Source organism: Eleginops maclovinus, chromosome 8 (genome assembly GCF_036324505.1).
Source record: "Eleginops maclovinus isolate JMC-PN-2008 ecotype Puerto Natales chromosome 8, JC_Emac_rtc_rv5, whole genome shotgun sequence".
Taxonomy (NCBI): domain Eukaryota; kingdom Metazoa; phylum Chordata; class Actinopteri; order Perciformes; family Eleginopidae; genus Eleginops; species Eleginops maclovinus.
Window position 1 is genome coordinate 8,236,543 of NC_086356.1, and position 24,359 is coordinate 8,260,901.

Sequence of the window (24,359 nt, forward strand, 5' to 3'; positions counted from 1 at the left end):
CCAAGGGTCCAGCAGGGAGATGGAGCTCATGAATTTTTCATGTATTCCCTAATGTCAGGCACTTCCACGGGTGGAGTGACTACATCTTCACTGTTGAAGAAAAATGCTGAGATTAATTCTTCTGCATTGCAGACTTTTTTGTAACATGAAGCCACGCAGCTGTAAAATCAAAAGCTTTTTCCAGTTGTCTGCCATGTCTGTTTTTACTTCAGATATGGAAATCAAGAGCATATTTGTCTTACTTAAATGAGGAAGTGAGAAGAGAAGGTAAAATACAGTAACTTTTACCAGCCGATGTGTTCAGGAGACATATGAGACATTGGCTGCCATTTCTGAAAATGATCCCCATGTTTGTGTATGTAAGCATATTTTAACTTGTAAAAATAAGTAAACTGGAGACCAAGCTGCAACGGGATAGCCCCATCATCAAAATAGGCCAAGGGTGTAAACCAAAGTAATCTTTTAACACAGCCTTCAATTTGTTCTCGAAAACACATCTGTCCAAAGACAGGCAGACAGAAATATAAACACCTGACTGAGAACTCAAAGCAGTGCCTGTGGCAGCTACCGCTACAGTAAGCCCCTCCTTTCAAGTTCATGAACTGCCATAATGGCTCAGAAATTAAAATCAATACCAGCCACCGCTCGGTGAATGGTAAAAATCAGAAACAAATTGCATTCCGTATAACAGTGAATCTTTAGTCAAAACTTAAATCAATAAAAAAATGTATCCATCGTCACAAACCTGTTATGAACTGAACCTGATTGTGATCATGTTTGATTCTAAACAGGACGAATGAAACACTTCTATATCACTGTCAATATTGTAATATAGATACTTTTACAAATGTGGTGTTGTTGTTATGTAATACTTTTGGTACTGCTTTTGTGTTTTTATATAATGGAGTCACAAAAGCTTATTCTCTGGGGATAAATAAACTATTATGATTCTGAATCTGATTGATTGAAAGGAAAATGTTTTATTTATGCTCACAAAAAACAAAGCAGGACAGCAACAAGCCTTACATAACACTAACAGTGATAAATAATTCCACCGTCTATTTCCAGTAATTTTTGAACCTTACGAAATATTTGATGAAACTTTAGTTCTGTGTGCTTCAGAGTAAAAATACTGAGTGAATCCCTAGCTGTAGTGGTGCCATAAACACTGCTCATCATTAACCCATGTGGGGTTAACATTCATAAGTTGGCTGGCTTTTTGTGTTTACTTTAAATTCCTAAGTGCATATAATTTCCTCCATTGGGTTTAAGTAATGACTGGATTAGTTATCCGTGTGGAGAGTCTCCTTTTATAGTGTATCCAGAAGCCAAAAACCACAAAAATATTCAGTTTAAAGTTGGACACATGCAACTCAGAGCAAGAGTGTTGAAAAAGTCATTATCTATTATTTATGCTCAAAGTCTTTAAGAGAAATATATGCTCTCCTGGAGATTACTCCACTGCTTTGTTCTCTCCAGGTAATGACAACGATTCATCACTGAAAGCACGAGGGAGATGAGCGATGAATTATTGAACGTTTCTTTTGCACAGATTTCTATTCCATGTGTATTTTTCACATCCATATCATCAGCATAAACACATTGTTTATTATCTATGAAGTGGGTATTAGTCTTTGAGTGAAGGTACTGAATGCTGAATGCGCAGTAGGGGTTTAACTGTACAGTAGATCTGAAACACTAACGCCATTATGTACATGCTTTTCTATTTTTTAACGGTACTTCAGCTTTGCTTTCTCCAACGACATTTCTAAATATCTCAAACCTTATTCCACCTTGGCTTAAAAGCTAAATATAAGTTCTATTCTGGACTTATTTTTTTGCACCTTGTGGAGATTTCTTCTTGGTATTTGGGACCATGTACTGCAGTTTGTTTACAATTTTCCAGACCAAATTGTTGAGTTTTATCTACTTTCAGCTGCAATCATATATCTGCTCTTGCTGCTCCTCTCTGTGAGTGTTGTATTATTTAAAATCAAAAAAGGTATACAGGGTTTACTTCACTCCAATAGACCTATATCAGCAGATCAACTCTTTGGCTGTTTTTGAGAATGCTGGAGATCATTTTTTAATTGCATACAAATAGCAAAGGGAAAGTGCTTCTTTTGCTATACTCCATTTATATAGTTTTGTCCTTCTCATACTCAAACCAACCATTTTATTGGATGCCAATCAAAAGAAATCCCTTTTTTTCTCCTGCTGGTGACCAGTCTGACCCCTGCCATTTTAGAGATCAGTCAACCTTTTTAAACCAGCAGGGCCCTCAGTTTGAAGTGGTGCTAAAAATAACATAGCCCAGTATGACTTTCTTCAGTCCCCCATTACTTCAGCCCTTGTGAGTCATATATAAAAGTCATTGCAGCCCCACTTCTTTAGAATTAGCAATCAAAGGCAAAATGCGAGTCGCAACATCCAGATATATTACATTCACACGTGGTGGTTTAAATGCTTCCACAATAAAAAGGTGATGTACTTGTTCATGCACATGTTCTATAATTTGTATTATACTGCTGTATTAGTTATCTGCAGAATCCCACTCAGACGATGAAGCAATGGAAGCTACTTATATCCCAGTCCATTTAAGGAAAAGAAAAAAAGCTCTCATCTGGATGAGCTGATAAAATTAGTACTTTAGGGATATATAGACCCTTTTTTATTGGACCTTTAACTCTCACTTTTATTACTTTCAATAAGTCTGCTCATCTGCTCAGCTCAAGCAAAAATTCATCGCCCCTCTTCTCTATTCACTTTATTCACAAGGGGCTGGACTGCATTGTTATGAAATGGGACTATTTCATATTATTACGTTCCATTACTGTGTCTACATTCTATTACGACTCCCACCTGTCCTGCCGGGAAAGTCATTTATTTCTGACAGAGCAGGGAGAATGCAGTGTGCAGTCTTACAGAAGTAAATTAGCTCTTTTTAGTGCCACACTGTGGATTTCACATCCATAGAGGATGCTACTCCTCAAACCCAACAGTTCTCTTTTAACTCACTCATGCATACTACACCACATGTGAAGCTAAATCTGACAATAGATCTTCCGTTTGGAATCTTAAAAAGATGTAACTTTTCCAAATAAAATGTCCAAAAAGTAATAGGAAAAATCTTAATCTCGATCAAATTGTTGGCTTGTTTGAATTGGCTGCTTTTAATAGCAACATACTATATACTATATCAGTGTTGTGGCTGTCTGTCCTAAATTATTTTTTTCATCCAGATACATCACAATTGCATAATCATTTTTTAGACATGGGTTGTTTTAACTATATATTTGTACCTGATGAAGGATTTTAGTTATTGGATATCCGAGCTCAAGTTAGTAAGAAAAACAAGCTAAGTAAATGTTAGCATTAGCTCGGCTCGCAGCCACTTTTGTCAGCCAAACAGCTTCTTATAAACACAGATTTTTATCCTGCAATCGTTTTATTTGGTGTTTTTTTATGGTTTTCATTGATGGGTCCATTTGTTTCTGAGATGAGGAGACGTATTGGGAAAATTCTGCTCCGGGTAAAGAACCCACTGAACAATGAACACTGAATCAATCCTAAACGGGAGAAGCTGTCTTCAATGAAGGCAATGGTAGCGGACCATAACTTCCAAAAAAAACAACTGCTACTTTACGTCTTCACCAAACTCAAAAATTCTATTAAGTTTCAATTAGAATACTCCCTCTCTGTTAATTTCTTTTGATAAGTAGAAGAAGAGATAAGCTCTTAAACAAAATGGTGTGTTATTGAGTTTTTGGAACATTAATTAAAAGGGCCAACCTAGCATTTTCTAATTTCGCTGCACGTCTAATGATCAAAGTAGTAACATCTTTTTTTCATGTGTGCAGTGAAAAAAATCAAATAAGATTTTCAAAAGCATCTACAATTCTTCAAATATGTCTTTTAAGACGCAGAATTGGTCAATAATTTATATTTTACAAGCCAAATATTGAAGCTTTTTGAAATGAGTTAGCGGCATAACTTAGACTTCGCTCTTTTCATTCATCCAGCTTGTCAATTCGCATTAAGGGTAAAGAATCCTTTGACTTTCAGCCTAAATAAATTTTTCTTAGTTGTTTAATGGGCTCAGTAGGTAGGGGCTTGGACTGGGAATCGTTGGGTCGCCGGTTCAAGTCCCCAATGCACCGGACACCTCCAATCCCCCCTCCCCATTTCTCCCCGAGCTCTGCACAATAGCTGCCCACTGCTCCTAGTACTAGGATGGGTTAAATGCAGAGGACCAATTTCACTGTGTGTGCTCTGCTGTGTGCATGTATGTGACTAATAAAGAGGGTTTCATCCTCCAATTCTATCTATCGACAGCCAATGCAACAACCATAAATCAGTCTTTATTCTTTGAAACCTAAGCCTGGCTTGTATCATCTTTCAGAAGCTCAAAATGTTTTGAGACATATTGATTACAATCAACTTCCACCCACTGAGACATCATTTATATGTAACCAAGAATTTGGCCCATTTTTTGCTAGACATACAAGCTTCACTGCAATCCAAGGAAACCATGGTTCGAAGATGCCAGCACCTTGACTTGTCGTTGGGCCTTTTCCAATATAAGTGGAGAAAAGTATGACTCCCTAGACGCTCTGGTAGAGGAAAAAGTCCCCAGTGGCTGCGGGTTATGGTGTCTGATTTCAGCCTGTTTGTCTGAGATGGAGCTTCAGAGGGATACGTCCCCTCAGGGCATGAGGTAGACTTGGTGGAAGTCAGAGGGAGAAGAGTGATACGTTTTAAAGGTGTTGGACCAGACAGTTGTGTGTATAGAATCAGACAACAGGTAATTTTGGACACTGGGAGGATTTTCAATAATCAGCTTTTACGTATGTTGATTACAAGTGGTTGATAATATAGTTTGTTTATTGTTTGTTTTATACTTATAAATGGCAATGCTACTTTTGTTCTTTTAATTTGGTCCAGTGTTTTAGACAATCTAAAAAAATGAAATGATGCCAATTAAGAAAATTATTTCTTAACTTTTTTTTAAATGATGGTGGAAATGTAAGCTAATTCTGGTTAAATCCACAGGAAACATGTTGAGCATTATGTCAAACACTGACATAATGCTCAATTAATACTTGAAGGATTGAACACTTGACACATAGCCATATCCACAGTGTAAGTGAGCCACCAAAATCCATAATAATATCAAAGCGCAATTGAAAAATTCATTGAAAATGTTCTGGGTTTTTTTTTATGACTCAGACCCAGTATTTGTATTTATAATAAAAAGCCCACCCTAGCTGGGATTGAATCCCTTTCACTTGCATGAAATATCCTGATGATACAAACACAAACTCTGAACACTGCCCTGCTCTTTTCAGTCACATCCACCTACGTGAAGTTTTTAGAGTTTTTTTTAGAGGAAAACAAAGTGTGCCAATTAATGCTGAACGCAGCCTGGTGAAACAATCTGTTGAATAAAGTTATGGCCATTAGCGCTTGCTGATCCCTCAGTGTTTACCTTCTCATTACTGCCGACTATTCTTTCCTGTGACAGCTGTGGAGGATGTTTACCGACCTGTGATTTGTTACAGAAGGGAAACAATTGCTGTCATTAAATTAGTTGTGGACTCCGATGCTGCTTGATGAACAGACATTGATACATGTTCATAAAGTTGGCTGCTAATTTTTCTCTACCTAACTGGAGAAATACATCTGTTTGGTCCCTGCTTATCAGAAAATGATAATGATCTTGTTGTTAATAGTTTTCTGGAGCTAAAAGAAGAGCTAGAACAATATAGTTTAAAACTAAAGTGTTACGAGCAAATTATCTTGGCTTTCATATACTTGTGAAGGAGTGGTTTGTTACAGAGACAATTATCTGCTTATTTTTTTTGTTACTCATAGCAGACGTAGTTTTTTAACATCAGGGTGCAAAGGTTAATAGATTCAGCTTTTAGCTTCCCCATCCCGATCCTATTCAAACAGAACTCCATTCCGCTGAAGTACTACATTCATCTAAAAAACAAAACAAAAACAAAGCCATGACTCACGGTATGGTTTAATTTTTCTCTCTTGATTGGTTTGGATATTTGTTTCCCCTTCTTGTAGCCCCCTTCAAATTCTTTCCCTCATTTGCCTTCATGCCATCAATGTGCACAATGGAAAGGGTCTTAGCATGTGTCAATAAATCCTAATCTCTGCACCAGCACCTTGAGGAAAACAAAACCAAGTGTGAAATTATGAATCTTGCTTGCTGGTTTCCATTTCCCAACAGGAGTAGATTTTCTACAGCCAAACAATTCATGTGTTAATATCATGTCAGCCTCCTATTTGAAGACACGAATGATTTAAAGCTGTCAAGTGTTGCATACATTAATGACAACTTTCAGCCTTTCTGTACTGTACCTGAAAATCTATGGGCATGGTGTGCTTCACATTCTGAACCAAGTGTTCACGCTTTGCAGATGTTTATCAATACATCCCACTCACTATAGTGAAAGAGCTCTTCAGCGTGTTGCTTCTCTCGTTCCTCCCACGCTGAACTGTGAGCGCTCTGCACTGTTTCTCCATCCATATATTGCACCAACATCAATCAAATGCTCTCATTCCCCACCTCTTTCTGTTCAGTGTGTGTTCAGCATGCACAATCAGGGAGGACATTAGCATTGAGCTGACAGCCAAAATCTCCAAAACTCATACTCACAAAAAGTTTACAACTCTCAAGATATTCAGACCTTGTCTTCATGCTAAATTTAAGGCTATGTCAAGCAGGCGGAAAGCTTAGCTCAGCATCAAGGCAGGAGGCATGGCAAAACAGCAAGCATGACTCTGCCCACAGGTAAAGAAAACCTGAAAGAAGCTTTTTTGAAGATTATAAATTAACACGTTATATGTGACAGAACAACAACTATGACAGGCAGCTTCCGAAAAAGACAAGCTATTGCTTAAAGCCCTCAGCATCCACATGATGTATCAGTGGATATTCACCTGCGAAGATTTCAACATTTCACCCTCAACAGGAAATATGTACACCTTACCACACTCGTTAAAACAGTTTGCTTTCCATACGCGTCACTTTCACAACAGCTGGAGAGTAACCCATACATCCCACGCACAACCGAAATGTTCACGCTTTACCTCACATGCCATCCACCTTTACATGGCCGTCACACTCGAGTATATCTTAAGGAATTACAGCTAACAAGGGAGACACAGGCTCTTAACATCACATCTGCATAAATATGTTTCTGGTCCCATATGGACATCCAAAAGGATTCTCTTCAAATTTGTCCTTGCAAATGAATCAGCCACATTGCTACCAAAACGAACTTAGCGCTAGACTCTGTCTCCCCAAGCAATAAGTAGCAGATCCTCTGACAGCAATTACCCGCTAAGTCGGATCCCTGGATGACCACAAACCACCTTCTGTCATCATTATAGCGGGAGCAAAACCTGCAGCCACCTCTATTGCTCTTGCCTTCCAGGTTAAGGTCGAGGGCTTTTCTATGTCACATTGAATTCTTTCCAGTTTTTTGGGATCTATTTGTGGAAAATGTCCCTTCATTCCAACTAATTTAGGTGGTTTTGGTCTAACACACTCACACAAATGGGTAGAAATACCAGATTCCACAAATAAGTGGATGAAGTTTCTGATGGATGTTTTTTCAGTGGATTGTTAGGGTAATTATTTCACCATTTGCTTTTGTTTTCGCCTTCAGCTAGGCCCTTTGTGGTATGAATACAATTGCATTTATGTTAGATCTTCTTCAAAGCTCATTTTGATTTTTATTATAAAATGAAGTATTTTTTGGAAGGAAGATTTAGGAAGATTTATTTTGCCAGCCTTTGAAATGCAACATTATCAATTTTATAGGGTTAACTCAAAGACTCACATTATACAATGCAATATTTAAGCATGAGAGTGAACATCTGTAATCCTTTCCAAAAATCAATTCAAGCCCTGTGGCTGCAGTTCTCACACCAGCACAGTCGGCCATTGTTCCCCCGCTGCCTGACCACAGAAAGGTTTTTAAGATTTCATTGCCAGCAATAGCATCAAGCATGAAGAGCACATGACCCATGTTGAGCAGTCTGATCAGAAATACATTGGTTTGAATAACCTTCCTTGGTTGGCTTCCAGGGTTGATTTTCTGCAGTTCGGGAAGCAATACAACACCTATTCCAAGTCTCATTTCATGCTCCCCTCTCCCTTTCCTTCTGTGAATTCATGTGTGAAAAAAGAGATAACTGCTGAAAAGTCCTCAACTAAATCAACAAAAAAGGTATTTAGAAAAATACAATGAAGCCAAGGTATAGACCCTCTACCGTCTTATAGATACAACATATAAAAGGTCCTTAAAATGGCCCTTCCCTGTGTGTTAATATATTTATGCATATTAATATGCCTGATTAGACCTCAATTAGACTCCTTTGTAACATCACTATTTAACACTTGCACTGCTATTGGCTAGCACTTCAACACATTGAACGTGATAGGCTAAGGAGCGGGACATCTCTAAGTGGTTGACCAATCACAAAAGATCCGGCCAGCTAACCAACCAGAGCAGACTGGGCTCTGGTTTCAGACAGAGGGTGAAAAAATAAGCACTTTTCGAACATTAAAGCATGGAGACATGTAACAGTAGAGGCACAACATTCAAATGTGAACCTAAATAATAACATAATAGGGCCCCTTTAATAGTGAGAGTAACTTGTGAGTAGGGATTCCTGATTCCTTTCTTCTTTTGCCACAAAGTTCAAATGTTTGTTTTGCTTTGCATGACTCATTGCTATTCTGGCAGTTTCGATGTCACTGCTCCCTTTGATTTGGAACCTCTCAACAATGCTAAAAAAGCGACAGTCAAACTTCAGGCAATTCATTCTGTAACAGTAATAGCTAAAGAAACTATTTTAGAAGTCTAAAAGAGCATAGCGGTCAATTCAAGGCGTGGGTGTCAGGATTAACCAGCATGAAGCGCATGGAGGAAATTGGATATGAGATTGCTGGGAAACCTGGAAATACGTACAGCAACCTTTCCTTTAAAACCAGCCAGTGACCGGCCACCACAGTGACCCGGAGAAGATTTGATTCTATAGAATGAATTTCAACTGATCGTAATGTGGAATATTTCTGTGTCCCTCAGATAATGTGAGGCTGCAGCGAAAAGGTGAGTGCTTGAACATGCACACCAGCTTTTAAACTTTTAAATGTCAAACTACGGTTTTTGCTGTGGCTTCTGATAGTAGACACCTGCAGCCTCATCCAGACAGTGAGAGGTTTTATCGCAATGGATATCAGGAAACATTGAGGAGACATTGTCATGCTTGAAACATATTCTCTTCGCTTTTACTTCTAATGTTGTACAAAGGAATTGTGTGTTTGGATAAATGTTTGGGTTGAAAGACTGTTTTGTAAATGTTTAAGTGGTCTTTGTCACCTGGTTAAATGAACATATTCACTCCGTCTCACTCGCTGCCAGAAATTGATTTAACCTTAGAAATATTTAATTGGAAACTTAATCTCGGTTAATTCCATGAAGAGAAAGTTATATGAGGACAAACAGCCACTCTGGCTAATTGGAAATGAATCATCAGAACATGGGTAGAATGAGATAGGTGCCTGTGTCTCTGTCTGCCCGTTAGTCTTTGTTTCCATGCTGTAATCCCTTATTTGAGCCTATTATAAATTGAGGCATTGGGCTGTACGTCAGTCTTAAAGCAGATTAAGTATTGTTAGAATTTTTTTGACAGATCCTTAATTAAATTAAGTTTGATCATTTCTATTTTTGTAAATCCTTTGAGACAGACTGGATAGATTTTGCTAAGGGAGCAGAAAATGTGGGACACCAATGCATAAAAATAAAAATGAGTAGACGGAAAAATCTCTCATACCCATTATACTGTAGTCTGGATTATTGTATTTATTTAGAATTACAACACTTTATTCAGTAGGAACAGTGTGTGTGCGTACAAACAATACAAGTAGTAGTATAGAAATTGAATACACTATTAATACTATTGTAATACAGACACTAGACAGAATACATTTGAATACACTACATATTGTTAATGAAACTTATATAAATAATATGAGTACACTTAATAAATGTAGTTGTTTGGATTGTTTAATACATAATGTGAATACTTTTTTGACCGGACTAAACAAAGACAACCAGAAAATGAAAAATAAGTAGTAATTCATTTTTTTATTCTACCAACTTATTATCCAAAAAAAAGGATTTGCTGGATTTTTCAAATAGTGATTAAATTAAAATTAATTTTCAATAAAAAAGTGACGCTTTCATGCGGAATAAGCTTATTGGTAACTGAATGCAAGCACTTCGTTGTCGGAAATTCCGAATTCATAAAATTATGGTTGATGTTCATTAAAAACGCGTTTTCAAGCTACTGTAGTCAGCAAGTTGGTCAACTACCGACATATTGGTGTGTAGTTTGGGATTTTGTCTTCACAGGTGCATTGGGGCTTTTTACCTGGTGTCTCTACTCCCTTGATCTGTCTCCACATTTTAAATCATAACTGTTTGCTTGGTGTTAGGGCCTTAATGAGGTGTTGAACCCAATTAGCAACTGAATCAACCGAGGTGTAAAACTCTGCTTGATTATCCTCTTCGAAGGCAGCGGCGATGCATCCTTCATTTTTTATCAGCAACCGTCATCAGCGGCTTAACGTTTTGAAGCTGGGCTGCAGAGGCATGGTCAAAAACAGGACAATTACAGACAATACGAACAACAGTACACTCTTTGTTGCTCATCATTCTTCATCGCTTTCATCTTAAATGTAATTACGCTTATGAGAAAATATAGTATTCTAAACAATCAGGCAGTGCAGCTCCGCTTTGTACTGGCACAGTGAGGTTAGGAGTAGATGGAGAGACTGCGCTGAAAGGAATCCTTTGTGTCCGAGACTTTGAGCTTAACTTCACACTGCAATAGAGCTTCTGCTAGTTGTCTCAAAGGTATATACAAACAAACAAAATACCTAATTAGTTGCATAATACACCAATGGATTTAAATCTTTTGAATCCCGTGTATGCAGACCTGCTCCTCAGTAGCAATTACATACCTGCAATTAAATCACAATGTAGTATTCAAAACCTCATCCAAGCAGACATATCTGTGTATGCAACACAAAATGTTTCACTTCATTTAAAGCAGGTCATTTCTCAGCATGTTACCGAGTGGATATTACATTCAGTGAATGTGAATGCTTATTGTGGTCGATTTGCCACAGGTGGGTTGGAATAATTTGAAATAAATATTGTCAGAGAGGGTAATATATTGAACCTGCCTCACAAAAATGCATCAACTCAATGGGAGTGCTATTTAATTATCAACTTAAGTGCAACAAACTAAACACAGGCTAATTAGTTAACTGTACACCTGGGTTCACTAGCAGACTGTAAAAATCTGTCTTCCACAAGCCCAGATAACAAGCTGCAGCACCCTGTGGCATGTCAAACTGTGAGCACTTTTATTACAAAGGACAGCAAGGAAGCCTCGCTGTGTGTTCAAATCAGACAACTCAACCCAAGCTATATTAACGTCAGAGTGCATTGTAAATGTCAGCCTCAAATGTTTTGTTGCTTATGTAATTTTGTTCTAAATCCTGTTACTACTTGTATATGAAAGATGTGATCTTCCCTGTTTTCTGATTAAATCATCTTTCTCAGCTAAAGCCTATTTGAGAGGAAAAGTCCCTTTTCCAAAAAACAATGGCTGTTTTAGTTATGTGAAGTCCTTGGTATTAGTTGGCAGTCTGAAAAGCTTCCAAAGCACGCTGATTGTAAGATAACCAACATGTTTTGTCTCGAAAGTCTAAATCAACAACACCAACACCAGGTTTCTTGACCCAGTGCAGCATTTCTTATTTCTTCTTCCTGTACTTGCTGGTTTTTCCTGTCGTGGCTTGGAACTCAAATGGTGCGGTGAATGATTGGTTACCATTTCTTTTTGGATTACAGCAAAAATGTTCCTCCTCAGTCAAAATAAATTCCTGGTAATTTGAGCTGGAACTGAGCCAGCAGGAACAACGCCTTCTTCCTTCAGGTGAAATGATTTATGTTACCTTGTGTCAAAAGCAAACAAGAAAACTTTCTATGGTGAACAGAGTTTGTTTTAGTCAAAAAGTTACCTGGCCCCCCCTGAAAACCATTAAGGATAAAATAACAGATCCAGTTTAGATTAAAAGCTTGTGCAAGGAGTAATTTGTTATCTGACAAATCAAATCCATTACCTTAGCAGAGTGGAGGAGCGTGGCCAATTATAGTACCACTCAAGCTGGAGAAGCTCAGAGGTTCTGCAGCTTCTCCATTGAGCAAGCTGCCATCTGTTAGTGATTTGTGTTTGAGTCTAATCAGATACAAATAGTTATTCTTTCAATGGTCCTATTATTAATACTGTGTTGTATGGAGACATGTTTGGAGATGATATGTGGTGAATTAGTTCCTGAAGAGAGCAGCTGGCATAATGAGGTTTGAGTGTTTGCTCAGATCAGTTTTACCCATGGATAATCAGGCCACCAGGGAAGAGCGCTGTAGCGTCATGCCTGGATACTCTTAGTCTGAAACACATTACTTATTCAAGTCATTCTCTTGATCTACAAACTATTTTCAAACCAAAATAATTCTGGTATTAGGAGGATTAAAGTCTGGAGGTGCTGACACTGAAATCATGGTATGGAGTCTTTGAGTTTTTGCACATAATCTAAAATCCCCTTCAATATGTGTTTATGTTATGATTGTACATTAGAAAATGAATATGATAACCTTTCACTTTTGGTATGATCATCACAAAACTGAAAACAGGGGGGGTCCTTGAACCGTCCAGAAAAAACTTTCGAGCTATTTTTTTGGAGAGAGATAATGAGCCAACCATCTCACAAGAACAAAGCCCCAGTGGCCCAGGTGCAGGATACAACTAAAATCAATGCAACGCAAGTATCTGCATGCTGGAATTAAAGCTCTGCAGCAAAACAGTTTTCACCAACAGACCGTCCTCAGGAAACCATTGTGTGAAACATAAAAACAGATCAAATATCAAAACTGATGTCCTTCTCATTATTTTAAATAAAGGATATACAGTGGGGCAAAAAAGTATTTAGTCAGCCACCAATTGTGCAAGTTCTCCCATTTAAAAAGATGAGAGAGGCCTGTAATTTTTATCATAGGTACACTTCAACTATGAGAGACAAAATGAGAAAAAAAAATCCAGGAAATCACATTGTCTGATTTTTAATGAATTAATTGGTAAATTCCTCGGTAAAATAAGTATTTGGTCACCTACAAACAAGCAAGATTTCTGGCTCTCACAGACCTGTAACTTCTTCTATAAGAGGCTCCTCTGTCCTCCACTCGTTACCTGTATTAATGGCACCTTTTTGAACACGTTATCAGTATAAAAGACACCTGTCCACAACCTCAAACAGTCATACTCCAAACTCCACTATGGCCAAGACCAAAGAGCTGTCAAAGGAGACCAGAGACAAAATTGTAGACCTGCACCAGGCTGGGAAAACTGAATCTGCAATAGGTAAGCAGCTTGGTGTGAAGAAATCAACTGTGGGAGCAATTATTAGAAAATGGAAGACATACAAGACCACTGCTAATCTCCCTCGATCTGGGGCTCCACCCCCGTGGGGTCAAAATGATCACAAGAACGGTGAGCAAAAATCCCAAAGCCACACGGGGGGACCTAGTGAATGACCTGCAGAAAGCTGGGACCAAAGTAACAGAGGCTACCATCAGTAACACACTACGCCGCCAGGGACTTAAATCCTGCAGTTCCAGACGTGTCCCCCTGCTTAAGCCAGTACATGTCCAGGCCCTTCTGAAGTTTGCTAGAGGGCATTTGGATGATCCAGAAGAGGATTGGGAGAATGTCATATGGTCAGATGAAACCAAAATAGAACTTTTTGGTAAAAACTCAACTCGTCGTGTTTGGAGGAGAAAGAATGCAGAGTTGCATCCAAAGAACACCATACCTACTGTGAAGCATGGGGGTGGAAACATCATGCTTTGGGGCTGTTTCTCTGCAAAGGGACCAGGACGACTGATCCGTGTAAAGGAAAGAATGAATGGGGCCATGTATCGTGAGATTTTGAGTGAAAACCTCCTTCCATCAGCAAGGGCACTGAAGATGAAGCATGGCTGGGTCTTTCAGCATGACAATGATCCCAAACACACCGCCAGGGCAACGAAGGAGTGGCTCCGTAAGAAGCATTTCAAGGTCCTGGAGTGGCCTAGCCAGTGTCCAGATCTCAACCCCATAGAAAATCTTTGGAGGGAGTTGAAAGTCCGTGTTGCCCAGCGACAGCCCCAAAACATCACTGCTTTAGAGGAGATCTGCATGGAGGAATGTGCCAAAATACCAGCAACAGTGTGTGAAAACCTTGTGAAGACTTACAGAAAACGTTTGACCTCTGTCATTGCCAACAAAGGGTATATAACAAAGTATTGAGATGAACTTTTGTTATTGACCAAATACTTATTTTCCACAATAATTTGAAATAAATTCTTTAAAAATCCTACAATGTGATTTCCTGGATTTTATTTTCTCATTCTGTCTCTCATAGTTGAGGTATACCTATGATAAAAATTACAGGCCTCTCTCATCTTTTTAAATGGGAGAACTTGCACAATTGGTGGCTGACTAAATACTTTTTTGCCCCACTGTATATACATTATTGAGCATTGGTTTTCTATAGAACTTGCCAACAGCAGTCAATTTGCTAAATAAATGTCTTTGTTTATTGCATAAGCAAACCTTTGCATTGCTGAAAATCATAGATGCTGTTTCTAAGGCCTTTTGAATAAAATGGAGGACCATACAATTATTTTAACATAAATCTGGGAATATCCAAAATCTAAATATTCAAAGGTTTTGCTCTTAAATGTCTTGTATAAATTGTGACTTTCTTATGTTGACATATTTGCAGAAAAGCAGGCAATAAGCAGGAGTTCTAGCCCAAAAAAAGGATCAGGCAGGCATGCAAACAGGACCAAAACAACACACTGCAGCTAATGTTGCATAATATTAATGATCCGGTGAGAGGACTACTGTTTGTGGGCAGGTATAATGAAAGGCTCATTAAAGGAGATTATGCAGTGGTTTTGCTGGCATGTGATGATCATGGCATGTCGGAACAGCAGGAAGAGAAGTCAAAGTAGACCTGTTGCAATGATACTATACGATATGCTTTTCCCTGATAAATCAAAAAGGATATTTTTACATGATCCCGAATATTTTGCACACTAACATTCAAAACCTTGGTGTTCAGATGGGACAGTTTGACAAATCCATCATTGGTGCCCAGATTATGACTGTTCACCTGCTGAACTCTTTCTGCATGTGAATAAATTGTCTGTTTGCTCTCAGCTGCTTATCTCTCTTTGTTGATCTCCTGCCAGCGTTTGGACTGTCAGTGCTCACTTTCAGACTGTTTCATGTGCTCACCTCGCACTTCATCTGGAATATCATTGTCAACCATCACAGCAATTGACCAATTTCCTAACATTTCATTCGTAACCATGCCTGCCTTATTGAAACACAGAAAAAAAATGTCTATACTTTTTTTTAAACACACATTTATTAAAAGAATATAATGTAAATATGAAATGCTTGTATATTAAAACACCCTCTTACATGTATCTGTCCAAAAACAAAATCAAAAAAGTTGCTCTGATGTTAAACATGCAAATTTAGCATTGACTATACTAATTAGTTTGGCTAACTAGCATAGTAGCTAAAGCACTGTTAGCTTAGCCCTCAACATTTGTGGTTAGTTAAGCTGAGCTTTTCTGAAGAGCGAAACTTTGGCTTATCCAAAAGCGTGCAGAGAGGTGAGACGTTGGTTAACAATGCATTATTTAAGGCCGTAAATAAAAGCAACAAATGTTTACAAAAAAAAAAAAAGTGTTGGTTTGCTAAAAGATCATAGTTTGTACTAAAAAAAGTATTTGTTAATTTATGTAGAAATAAATGTAGAAAAACATAAAACATTGTCTTTTTATTAAATGGAACAGAAACACTCCTCTTAGGTGAAAACTTGTTTCATCCACCAATCCTAATCCTGTAAAGACAAGACCTCATTGCAAAGATATTAATTATACGTCAAAGACCAAATCCATGAAAATATACATTTCCCTTAAAATGTATTTCACCGTGCAGTTTTATTGTATGGAAGTGTAGCTGGGTGCTGGGAAAAGCAGCTCAGGGCCTGACTCCTCCCCGAACCACTCCCCCTAATTAGAGAGAGTATAAATGGCACCTGCTGCAATCATCCTTCCCCATGGCCCTGTCCTCATGGTCGGTGGTGCAGTTGTCTGCTGACTTCCTATGGTGGTTTACCTGCTGCTGTTTTGTTCATTGCCGTTTTGTTCACTGCTGTTTTGTTCATTGCTGTTTTGTTCATTGCTGTTTTGTTCATTGCTGTTTAGTTTAGTTTTGTATAGTTACTTTGGTTTTGTTTAGTTTAGTTCCTTTTGCCAGCTGGGATTTTCTTGTTTGTTTAGGTTTAGTTTTTAGTCTTAGTTTGCTATTCAAGCTGAGTGCCAGTATATGGGGAGGGCTAGTCCGTATCACTGTTTGCTGTGGTGGAGATCACCGGGGAGCACGAATGAGTGACTTACTTGCTGTGACTGGTTTGCTGTGACTGCACCTGTGAGTATTTGGTTGCACCCGAGTGTCACAATGTAGTATGCGACCCCATTAACTGGCCTCATCTCACAGAGGTTTAGTTTATTTCTCTGCTTTTAGATAAAGATTTAAAACCTTTTGTTAGTAATAAAGATATTAAACTGTACTATTGTTTATAACGTGATGACTTTGTATCTTCTCTTTTTAGCATCCTCTTCCTTAGCTTCTTTTGTTGTTTTATTCATTTCTTTTCTGTACAAAACACGTCTCTGCCCCTCAGTACGAACTTCTGCCCAAATCTTTGAAGGTTTATATCTTGGGGTGCAAGTCCCCAGGTGGCGTTGTCGGTCCCCCTTTTATTAAACTTTAATACTCTAGATTTTCACCTCACCACCCCGCCACAGAAGCATCATTTTTTTTTAATGGTTCAGCTGCTCTGAAACAGCCTTACTGTAACATTTCTTTCAACGTCTTTACCTTTGCCCAGTGCTCTGATGGAGTGCAAGTCTATCTCAGGGTGGCCTGACGTGCTGTGTTCAGGCCCTTTTTGAAGCTGTGATATTGGTGTGGCACTTCTCCACACACACTCCAACAAACAGCAGTAGGTCTCACAGTGTGCACTATAGAGCTGATTCATCTCCTCGCAGGGCCAGCTATCACTAATCTCTATGTAGCCCGGAGTTCCCCCAACAGCGAGCCTTGATCATAGAGAAAGAAAAACAGCATGTACACTGCTCAAGGAAAATTCTGCAAACAAAGATAGAGATGTATTATATTGAATACTAAATACAAGCTTTGTAAGTCATCCAAAATAACTCTTAAAGAACCATAACAGAGCTCCGTAGAGATTGGTCAAAGTCATTAGGGTGGTCTACGCTTTGATTTCCCACTATATTGATGTAAGCCCTGCTTCTCAATCATATCACATTTTCATATCATTTTAACTAAGCCTGTCCACAGCGTGTTTGGTCTATCTGTAATTTTTAATAGGGTGTTTTTTTTGGTTGGGTGCCAAGCTGTTTTTACACTAATCTAACATTCCTTTTAACATAAATGTATTAAGTGTTACTTTGCACCTCTGATGTGATGACCAAAAAAACTACCGGTACTAACAGAGTGATCCTTGAGCTATTTCAAACAAATACAATTGATGTGGAGTGAGAAAACGAGACAACAAGCTAAGCAACACGAACAAAAATTGGTGGCAGGACAACATGCAGGGATGCTGTAAGAGAGTTTGAGAACATTTTAACGGACCGGGTCCTCTTCAGGAAACAGTATTTTCTCCTTTTAGTGGCAAACACTGTGTAAACTGTATGAGACATTATTTCCCCATTCTGTAGTTTTGATGAAAGCACACGACCATTTCAAAAGAGCTTGGATTAAATAAAGTAGTTCAAGTCTGTAGTCAATTTGTAACTAAAGTTCACAATGTTAAAAAAAACACAAGTTTGTGTTATTCGAATGATTTGGAAAAATAAAATGGCTGGACTCAATGTTTCAATTCAAATGTGTTGCATTGAGGCTGACATGCAGAATTGGTTTTTGAGACCCAACACAATTTGTATTTTCTTTATTCATTTGAATATCTACATATTTGTTTTCAAATCTCTATCAGATTGTCGTGATTGCATCAAATCACAACAAAATGACCTATTGCGCATAGGCTTGCAATTTACTAAGATACAACCATAAGTCCAAAAGCTTGTCTACCCTTAATTCTGTGCCTGCCTGTATCATGCCTTTCCATTCTCAGCCACTGTGCAATGTATGTTTGTGTTGGGAGCCAGGAGCAATTGGACGACAGGTATTTCTGCACAGCCTCTCTAGTTATCTTGTTTTTGCAGACATGTTTTCAGTGGCAAGCGAGCCACTGATATGGGCTATGCAAAGGTTCTTCATTGATGTGTTGTGATAGAGGTTTTGCTTACCATTTGCTTGCAATGCAGCCTGCCAGCTAGGTGACCAAGCAAATAGTCTGCAGTGCTCTGCCTGTGATAAGTATAATGAAACTGCACAAGAAATGAGAAAAATGTCATGGTCAATTCTCCATGCCAGTTATGAGTGAGTGACCACATGGGCAACGTCAGGGTGCAGTATATTCTGCAGTGTGATGCACATATACATTACATAAATGTGTATTTATTGCAATAAATGGAATGTTAAAAACATAATTAATTATTCATTTTTCATAATTGCATTGCAGTGCTTTTGCATCCATCCCAAACTGTTGGCAGTTAATCATTTCAGCATGTGTCCTCTTTATGATTTAAAAACAAAAAAAACATTATTCAGGCTTTAATATATTCCTGTAAAGTGCATTTAGAACCTAGCGATAGTATTTGCCACCATTGCGATGGAAAGGATTCCCCATCATATGATTTATTTGCATTCATCCATTTGCTACAGCTGCAGGCCTGGCTCAGTGACAGCAGGCTAAGCAAATTGGCCAGAATGCCCTTTTCTTTTTTTTTCTACTGCTTCCTCCTCGAATATTGTGAGGCACTCTCAGGTTAGATGGGATATGAAATCCCTCTAGCATCCCCCCCGTTAGACGTGCCCTCAAAACTTGCACTATGGGGCATGTAGAAGGCCTCCTGATCAGAGAGTCTGAACCACCTTAACCGTCTGCTGTCAGTGCAAATACCCAGACTATCTGCTTCTGTACCATCTGTAAAAAGGTCAACCCTTATGACAGCTCCACCACTAGAACAAGTAAACACAGGAGACAACCTATCGTTCTGAAAAATGACACCCCTAGAGTGCTACAGGAATGACTCCTAAACCCCCTAAATTAGTTGGCATTTTAGCACATCCAGTTCCCTCATCGTGAGGTCATTTTGTTTGATGCCTGAAATAAGCTTGGTGGTTAACAAAGGCTTAAAAGGTTGTTCCTCATCTTAAAATGTCAGTAGATATGTCAGTTATTACCCAACTTGTGCGGAAAATAAACTTCTAAATGACATCCCGCCAAACTTTATTATGCCACGGCCATAATAACAAACTTAAGGCTTCAACTTTGTAGTCTACAAACCAAAGCTGATGTAACAGTGTCTACTTCAACCTCTTATACACTCTGCAGAAAAATACAGTATTAACCCACTCACTAGATCTCCTCTATATTCATAAAGCACAGAAAACACAAAGCAAACATGAGTTTAATGGAACATTTCTATGCCCCCTTACCTACCAAGTTTTAAATGCACGTGTTTGATTTAAAAAATACAAAAACTTGCTTGAAATGCATGAAACAGCTGTCCACAAACACTGTCATTACCTAACATATCATTAAGTCCTATATATCTTTGCTGTTTTTTCAGTAAATGGCAACAGACAAAATTACGCAGTGTTGCCATACCGATAACATAATTATTGGAGGGGTAAAAGGACATGAGATATCTAAAAGAGATTGTTATTCATCTTTAGATGCCACATATTCTTGTGAAACCCCATTCCTGGAGACGAGCCCAGACATATCCACTTAAGAGACAAACAACACTTGAATTGATTACTTGTGATATGCACACATTTGCCTATACCTTTGTCCCATTTTATTCCACATGCAGATATTTATGCATTTCCATCGGAAAAAAATACAATAAAATCGCTAAAATTCTACTACTACTTACTGTATAACATGCTTGTTTGATGGCGAAGAGATTCAAAGTAATCTGGATTGAAACAATTTGCATCAGGTTGTCTGTATCTGTATTTGTACCACAGGCTTTAGTTTCTACAGACAACCACAAATATGTTGCAAAACGCCTCAAGCACAACAACAAGGTAAAAATTGCAACTATTTTCAATGTTTTAAATGTGTCTCTTATGATAATTCATTTTATCCTCTACTTGAAAATGTTCTCATATATCGCCCAACCTTTGCTTTGTCTTTATCAATGTACACCAAAGAAGACAGAGAAAAATGTCTTGTATGTGCAATTGTAATCAGTATTAACACTGTTTCTTATACAGTAACTGATTCGTCACTGGCCATAAATGTCTTGGCTGCCTGTGACATTTTAACAGCTTCGTCATTTTATTTATCTTTTTAAATCAGGAATGAGCGTTCAGTCACTAATGAGCTATTGATTACATCTCGTCACATTTCTTACTGACCTTTTCTCGATAGAAACAAGCCTTCAGTCACCATTTAGACTGTGTTCATGATTGAATCTCTTTACATCTGAAAATATACTTTGGTTTGTAATGAGAACCAGATTTCCATAGATCCTGGTGCATGATTCATGCATGGACGCATTGTATCTGTTGCTCACTTCAAAAATAAATATTGCATTTTAGTAGGCCTGCTTCAAATGTTGAACAGATTTAGTATAGCACTATTTTCAAACTGGCTCTCTGAAGTACTATCATTTACTTGTTTTGTACAAAAACTATAAATAAAGATTCACCCTTAGCTAAAACGCTAATGAGCCACAGCTTTTTCTGTGCCCACTGTCAAGAAGAGATCATCACCTTGGTAGAATTCCCCGTCATCAGCGCCTTAGAGTTGCTGAGTCATAATTTGCCTTTTTTCTCCTCACCTGCTAATGAAAATGTCCTCAACTGTGATATTTGCAGCAAGGCTTGCGACTTTGGCACAACAAACATGCAGCCACATTGTAAATCATGACATGGGAGCAAAAAAAAACAGAAGCCCCTGTAACCAAAACAAATTACACTGATGGATGCCCTTCAGAGAGGCAGAAAGTGTCCATGCTTCCTGCATACAGAGGCTTCCAAAACAAATGCAACTGCATATGAGCTTCTGTGCTTCTTCTTCGTTATTATTATTATTGTGATTAATTGCAGAGAATAACAGCAGCCCTTTGCAACATCTTTAAGTGAATGTATGAGAAACATTGGTATCAGCAGTTGTGACCTGGTCTGGATTCAAACTAAAATGTGTGACATTGAGAATCAGTACTCACTCTTTGTGTCACAGCTGGTGGAAGCAGCACAGGCAGGGAGGATCCAAATGCAGACTGAGAGTCAAGTAGATTCAGGGAAGATACTTTCATAGCATAAAAAAATTACCTACTTACTGTCTGAGTCAAAAAGTCAGTTACAGAAACAGCAAGCAGATATCAGGCATACAGAAAACAAGACAACAACAAAGGAAGTGGTGTAAAAAGTGTCTAATAGGGAAGTGGGAAGAGGTGAGCAGGAGGTCTGGTGAGTGCAGAGCCAATCAGGGACAGGTGACAATAATCAGGGCGGTGCAGACAATCAACACACAAAAGCAGGAAGTGAATGGCAGGGCAGACTTTTTAAATGTGTCTTTTGCTTGCCATTGTTCCTCAAGACTAACCCAAAAGGTGTTTTTTGTTTATTTTTCCTAAACATCCACCCACAGTTAATTCCTGTAGGTAAGTTTCCTGTTAAAATGGTTTATTTCCCGCAAATCATTTCATAACAATTTCTAAATGACACATTAATAGGTGCTAGCCGATTTCATGAAAAGTTGCTGTATGAGAGTAATAATTATCTTATGTGATTAATTGGCTAAAGAAACTTTGTGGGTGGACACATTTCAGCTCAGATTCATGATATAGTTAATATGATGCCAATCTCTACATGGCACTTTCTGGAACATTGTCAAAGAATGCTATAGTTGGTTCGCTATGATGATTATTGTACAATGCTAAACACCTTACTAGTCACTGTAGTTTATATTACCTGATGGATGGTGTATGTGCTCAGCCTGGACTTAATAGTGCTTATATTATTGGTCTGCTGATGAAGAAATAATTGTTTGTTGGAGTATACTCAGCGAGCTCTTGAGTAGCTGAAAACATGCTTCCATGTGTTCCTTCTGTGTCCATTTGTGTTGTTCTATTTAAATGATTCACCTTAATTCCTTAATACATAGGGTTGGATGAACTGCTTGTGGAGTGTTAGATAGGTATGATGTTAAATGAGAGTGGTGATCCTATGTGATTTTATGTTTAAGTACTGGAACTCTTCCCTTTGGTAGCCTTCATTGAGCAGTTTAAGCAATACCTGCTGTGAATTAAACATGGCATGCAGAATAAACACAGTGGGTCTTGCTTATTTTGTTGTGTAAAATTGACTTCCAGTGTTGTTCATGCTGGTCTTGTAGTGTCTTTGTTTGCCATATGAAGCACTAAAGTCAGTTTACAGTTGAGGCATACATATAATCTCTCATTTTGAAGTATGACTGACCACATCACACTGATTTCTTACTGTCCATCTTCTAGCTAAAGGAAAAGGCAAATGCATACTCTCACGAATGTGCAGGAAAAAGTGAGAAATTGAGTCATAGAATCTCTATTAAGGATAATGACTGTAGTTAAAAGGTACCCTTGGGGCTCCGGCATAAAAAGGCAATTCACCAGATTGACTTAAATGAGCAGTGTTTAGCGTAGAGCAGGCAGAAAGAGAAATTCATTCATAAGAAGATTGAAGTAGAGGAATTAGAGATGAAATGTGTCAGGGTCGATTAGAATGTGTGGTTTTCCTTCTAGTACTCCATTCCCAGTTGAAAGCATCCATCACTTGGCTTTTTCATCCTGGTTTGGCAACCTTAGTGTACAGCTGAAAGCCCATATTACCCTGCAGACACAAAGAGTTGTAGAAATCATGGGAGTCAGGCCGCATTGCACACTCCAGGCTGTTCTCGACCCATTGCAGACTCCAACACTTACTCCATTGTCCCCGAGTCCATCAAAGCCCTAAATGGCATGCTAGCTATACAGTTAGTCATTATGACTTGCCAGTAAGCAAAAGACAATCAGCAATGTACAGTACTTGAAATAAGAATTCTTAAACTGCTGTAGTTGATAATGCTTGCAGTACTTCGTAGATACGGAAGTATTTGGCCAACAGAGCGATTACCTAAGTTTAGAAAATACTTAATTAAAAGATGCAGTCTCTTTTTAAGAAGCCAGAATAGGGGGAATTGTCTTTGAAAGAACATATTTTAAAGGATAAAGTAACACATCTGTCTTGAAAATATTTGAAAAAAGTGAATGTGTTCACACAAGTCCACATAATAAGGAGGTAATGGCACTAAGCTGTTTAAACAAAATGTATCTCATGTGAGAAGGATATTTGTTTCCTGTTACCTATTAGTCAACGTTGCTTTGTTTTATTTCGTGATCAATCCCTTAGTATTATTTAAATTTTCCCATTGGAACGTATTCATATCTGGCAATTGGAAGAAATAAAGTCGGGACTATTATTATTCACTGGAGATCCAACTGTGTAATATCTGCTGTCTTTGACTGACATTTGAGATTGCTTTGGGTTGCAGAGGAACCTTGCTTCTCCCTTGTGTTCTTTCTTCTAAATCTCTGTGCATGTCAATGACCTAAGAAGCAGCTGTCCTCTTGCTGTTTAACATTCATTCCCTCCCTTCCTTTGTGACCTAGTTTTACTGTATCAACCAACTTAAACTTTGAATTATTGGACACTTTTTACTTTCTGTCCCTGTATTGCTTCTTCTATCTTCATTACCTGCCCAGTCTCCTCCATTTATCCAATGGGAGTAACAGCACTCGTTTTCCCACACCCATGCACACATTCCTCCATAAAAGATTGCACAATTGAGGGCAAAGCCTCAATTCCACTCAAAGATTTGAAATGGGCTGGGAAGGCTGTTACAGTGCAGACACTTGCAGATTAAAGGTAAAAAGCAGGACGTCTCACAAAAGGTTTCTTTTACGCTTGCCATGCTTACAGCCCATCTCTAGCCAAGTGGTAAAACTCAAAACCAT

At 38.4% G+C, this 24,359-nt stretch overlaps 1 protein-coding gene across 2 annotated transcripts in view; it reads right to left on the bottom strand.

The window, feature by feature from the left end:
* Window positions 1-21,738, bottom strand: part of LOC134868371 (syntaxin-2-like) — a 71,608-nt gene extending 49,870 nt beyond the window's left edge. For both annotated transcript variants that reach the window (XM_063889445.1, XM_063889444.1), the window contains exon 1: window positions 21,552-21,738. In XM_063889445.1, coding sequence (XP_063745515.1) covers window positions 21,552-21,641 — 90 coding nt within the window. In that variant the 5' untranslated portion in view covers window positions 21,642-21,738. The remainder of the gene's footprint in view (window positions 1-21,551) is intronic.
* Between the last annotated feature and the right edge of the window lie 2,621 nt (window positions 21,739-24,359).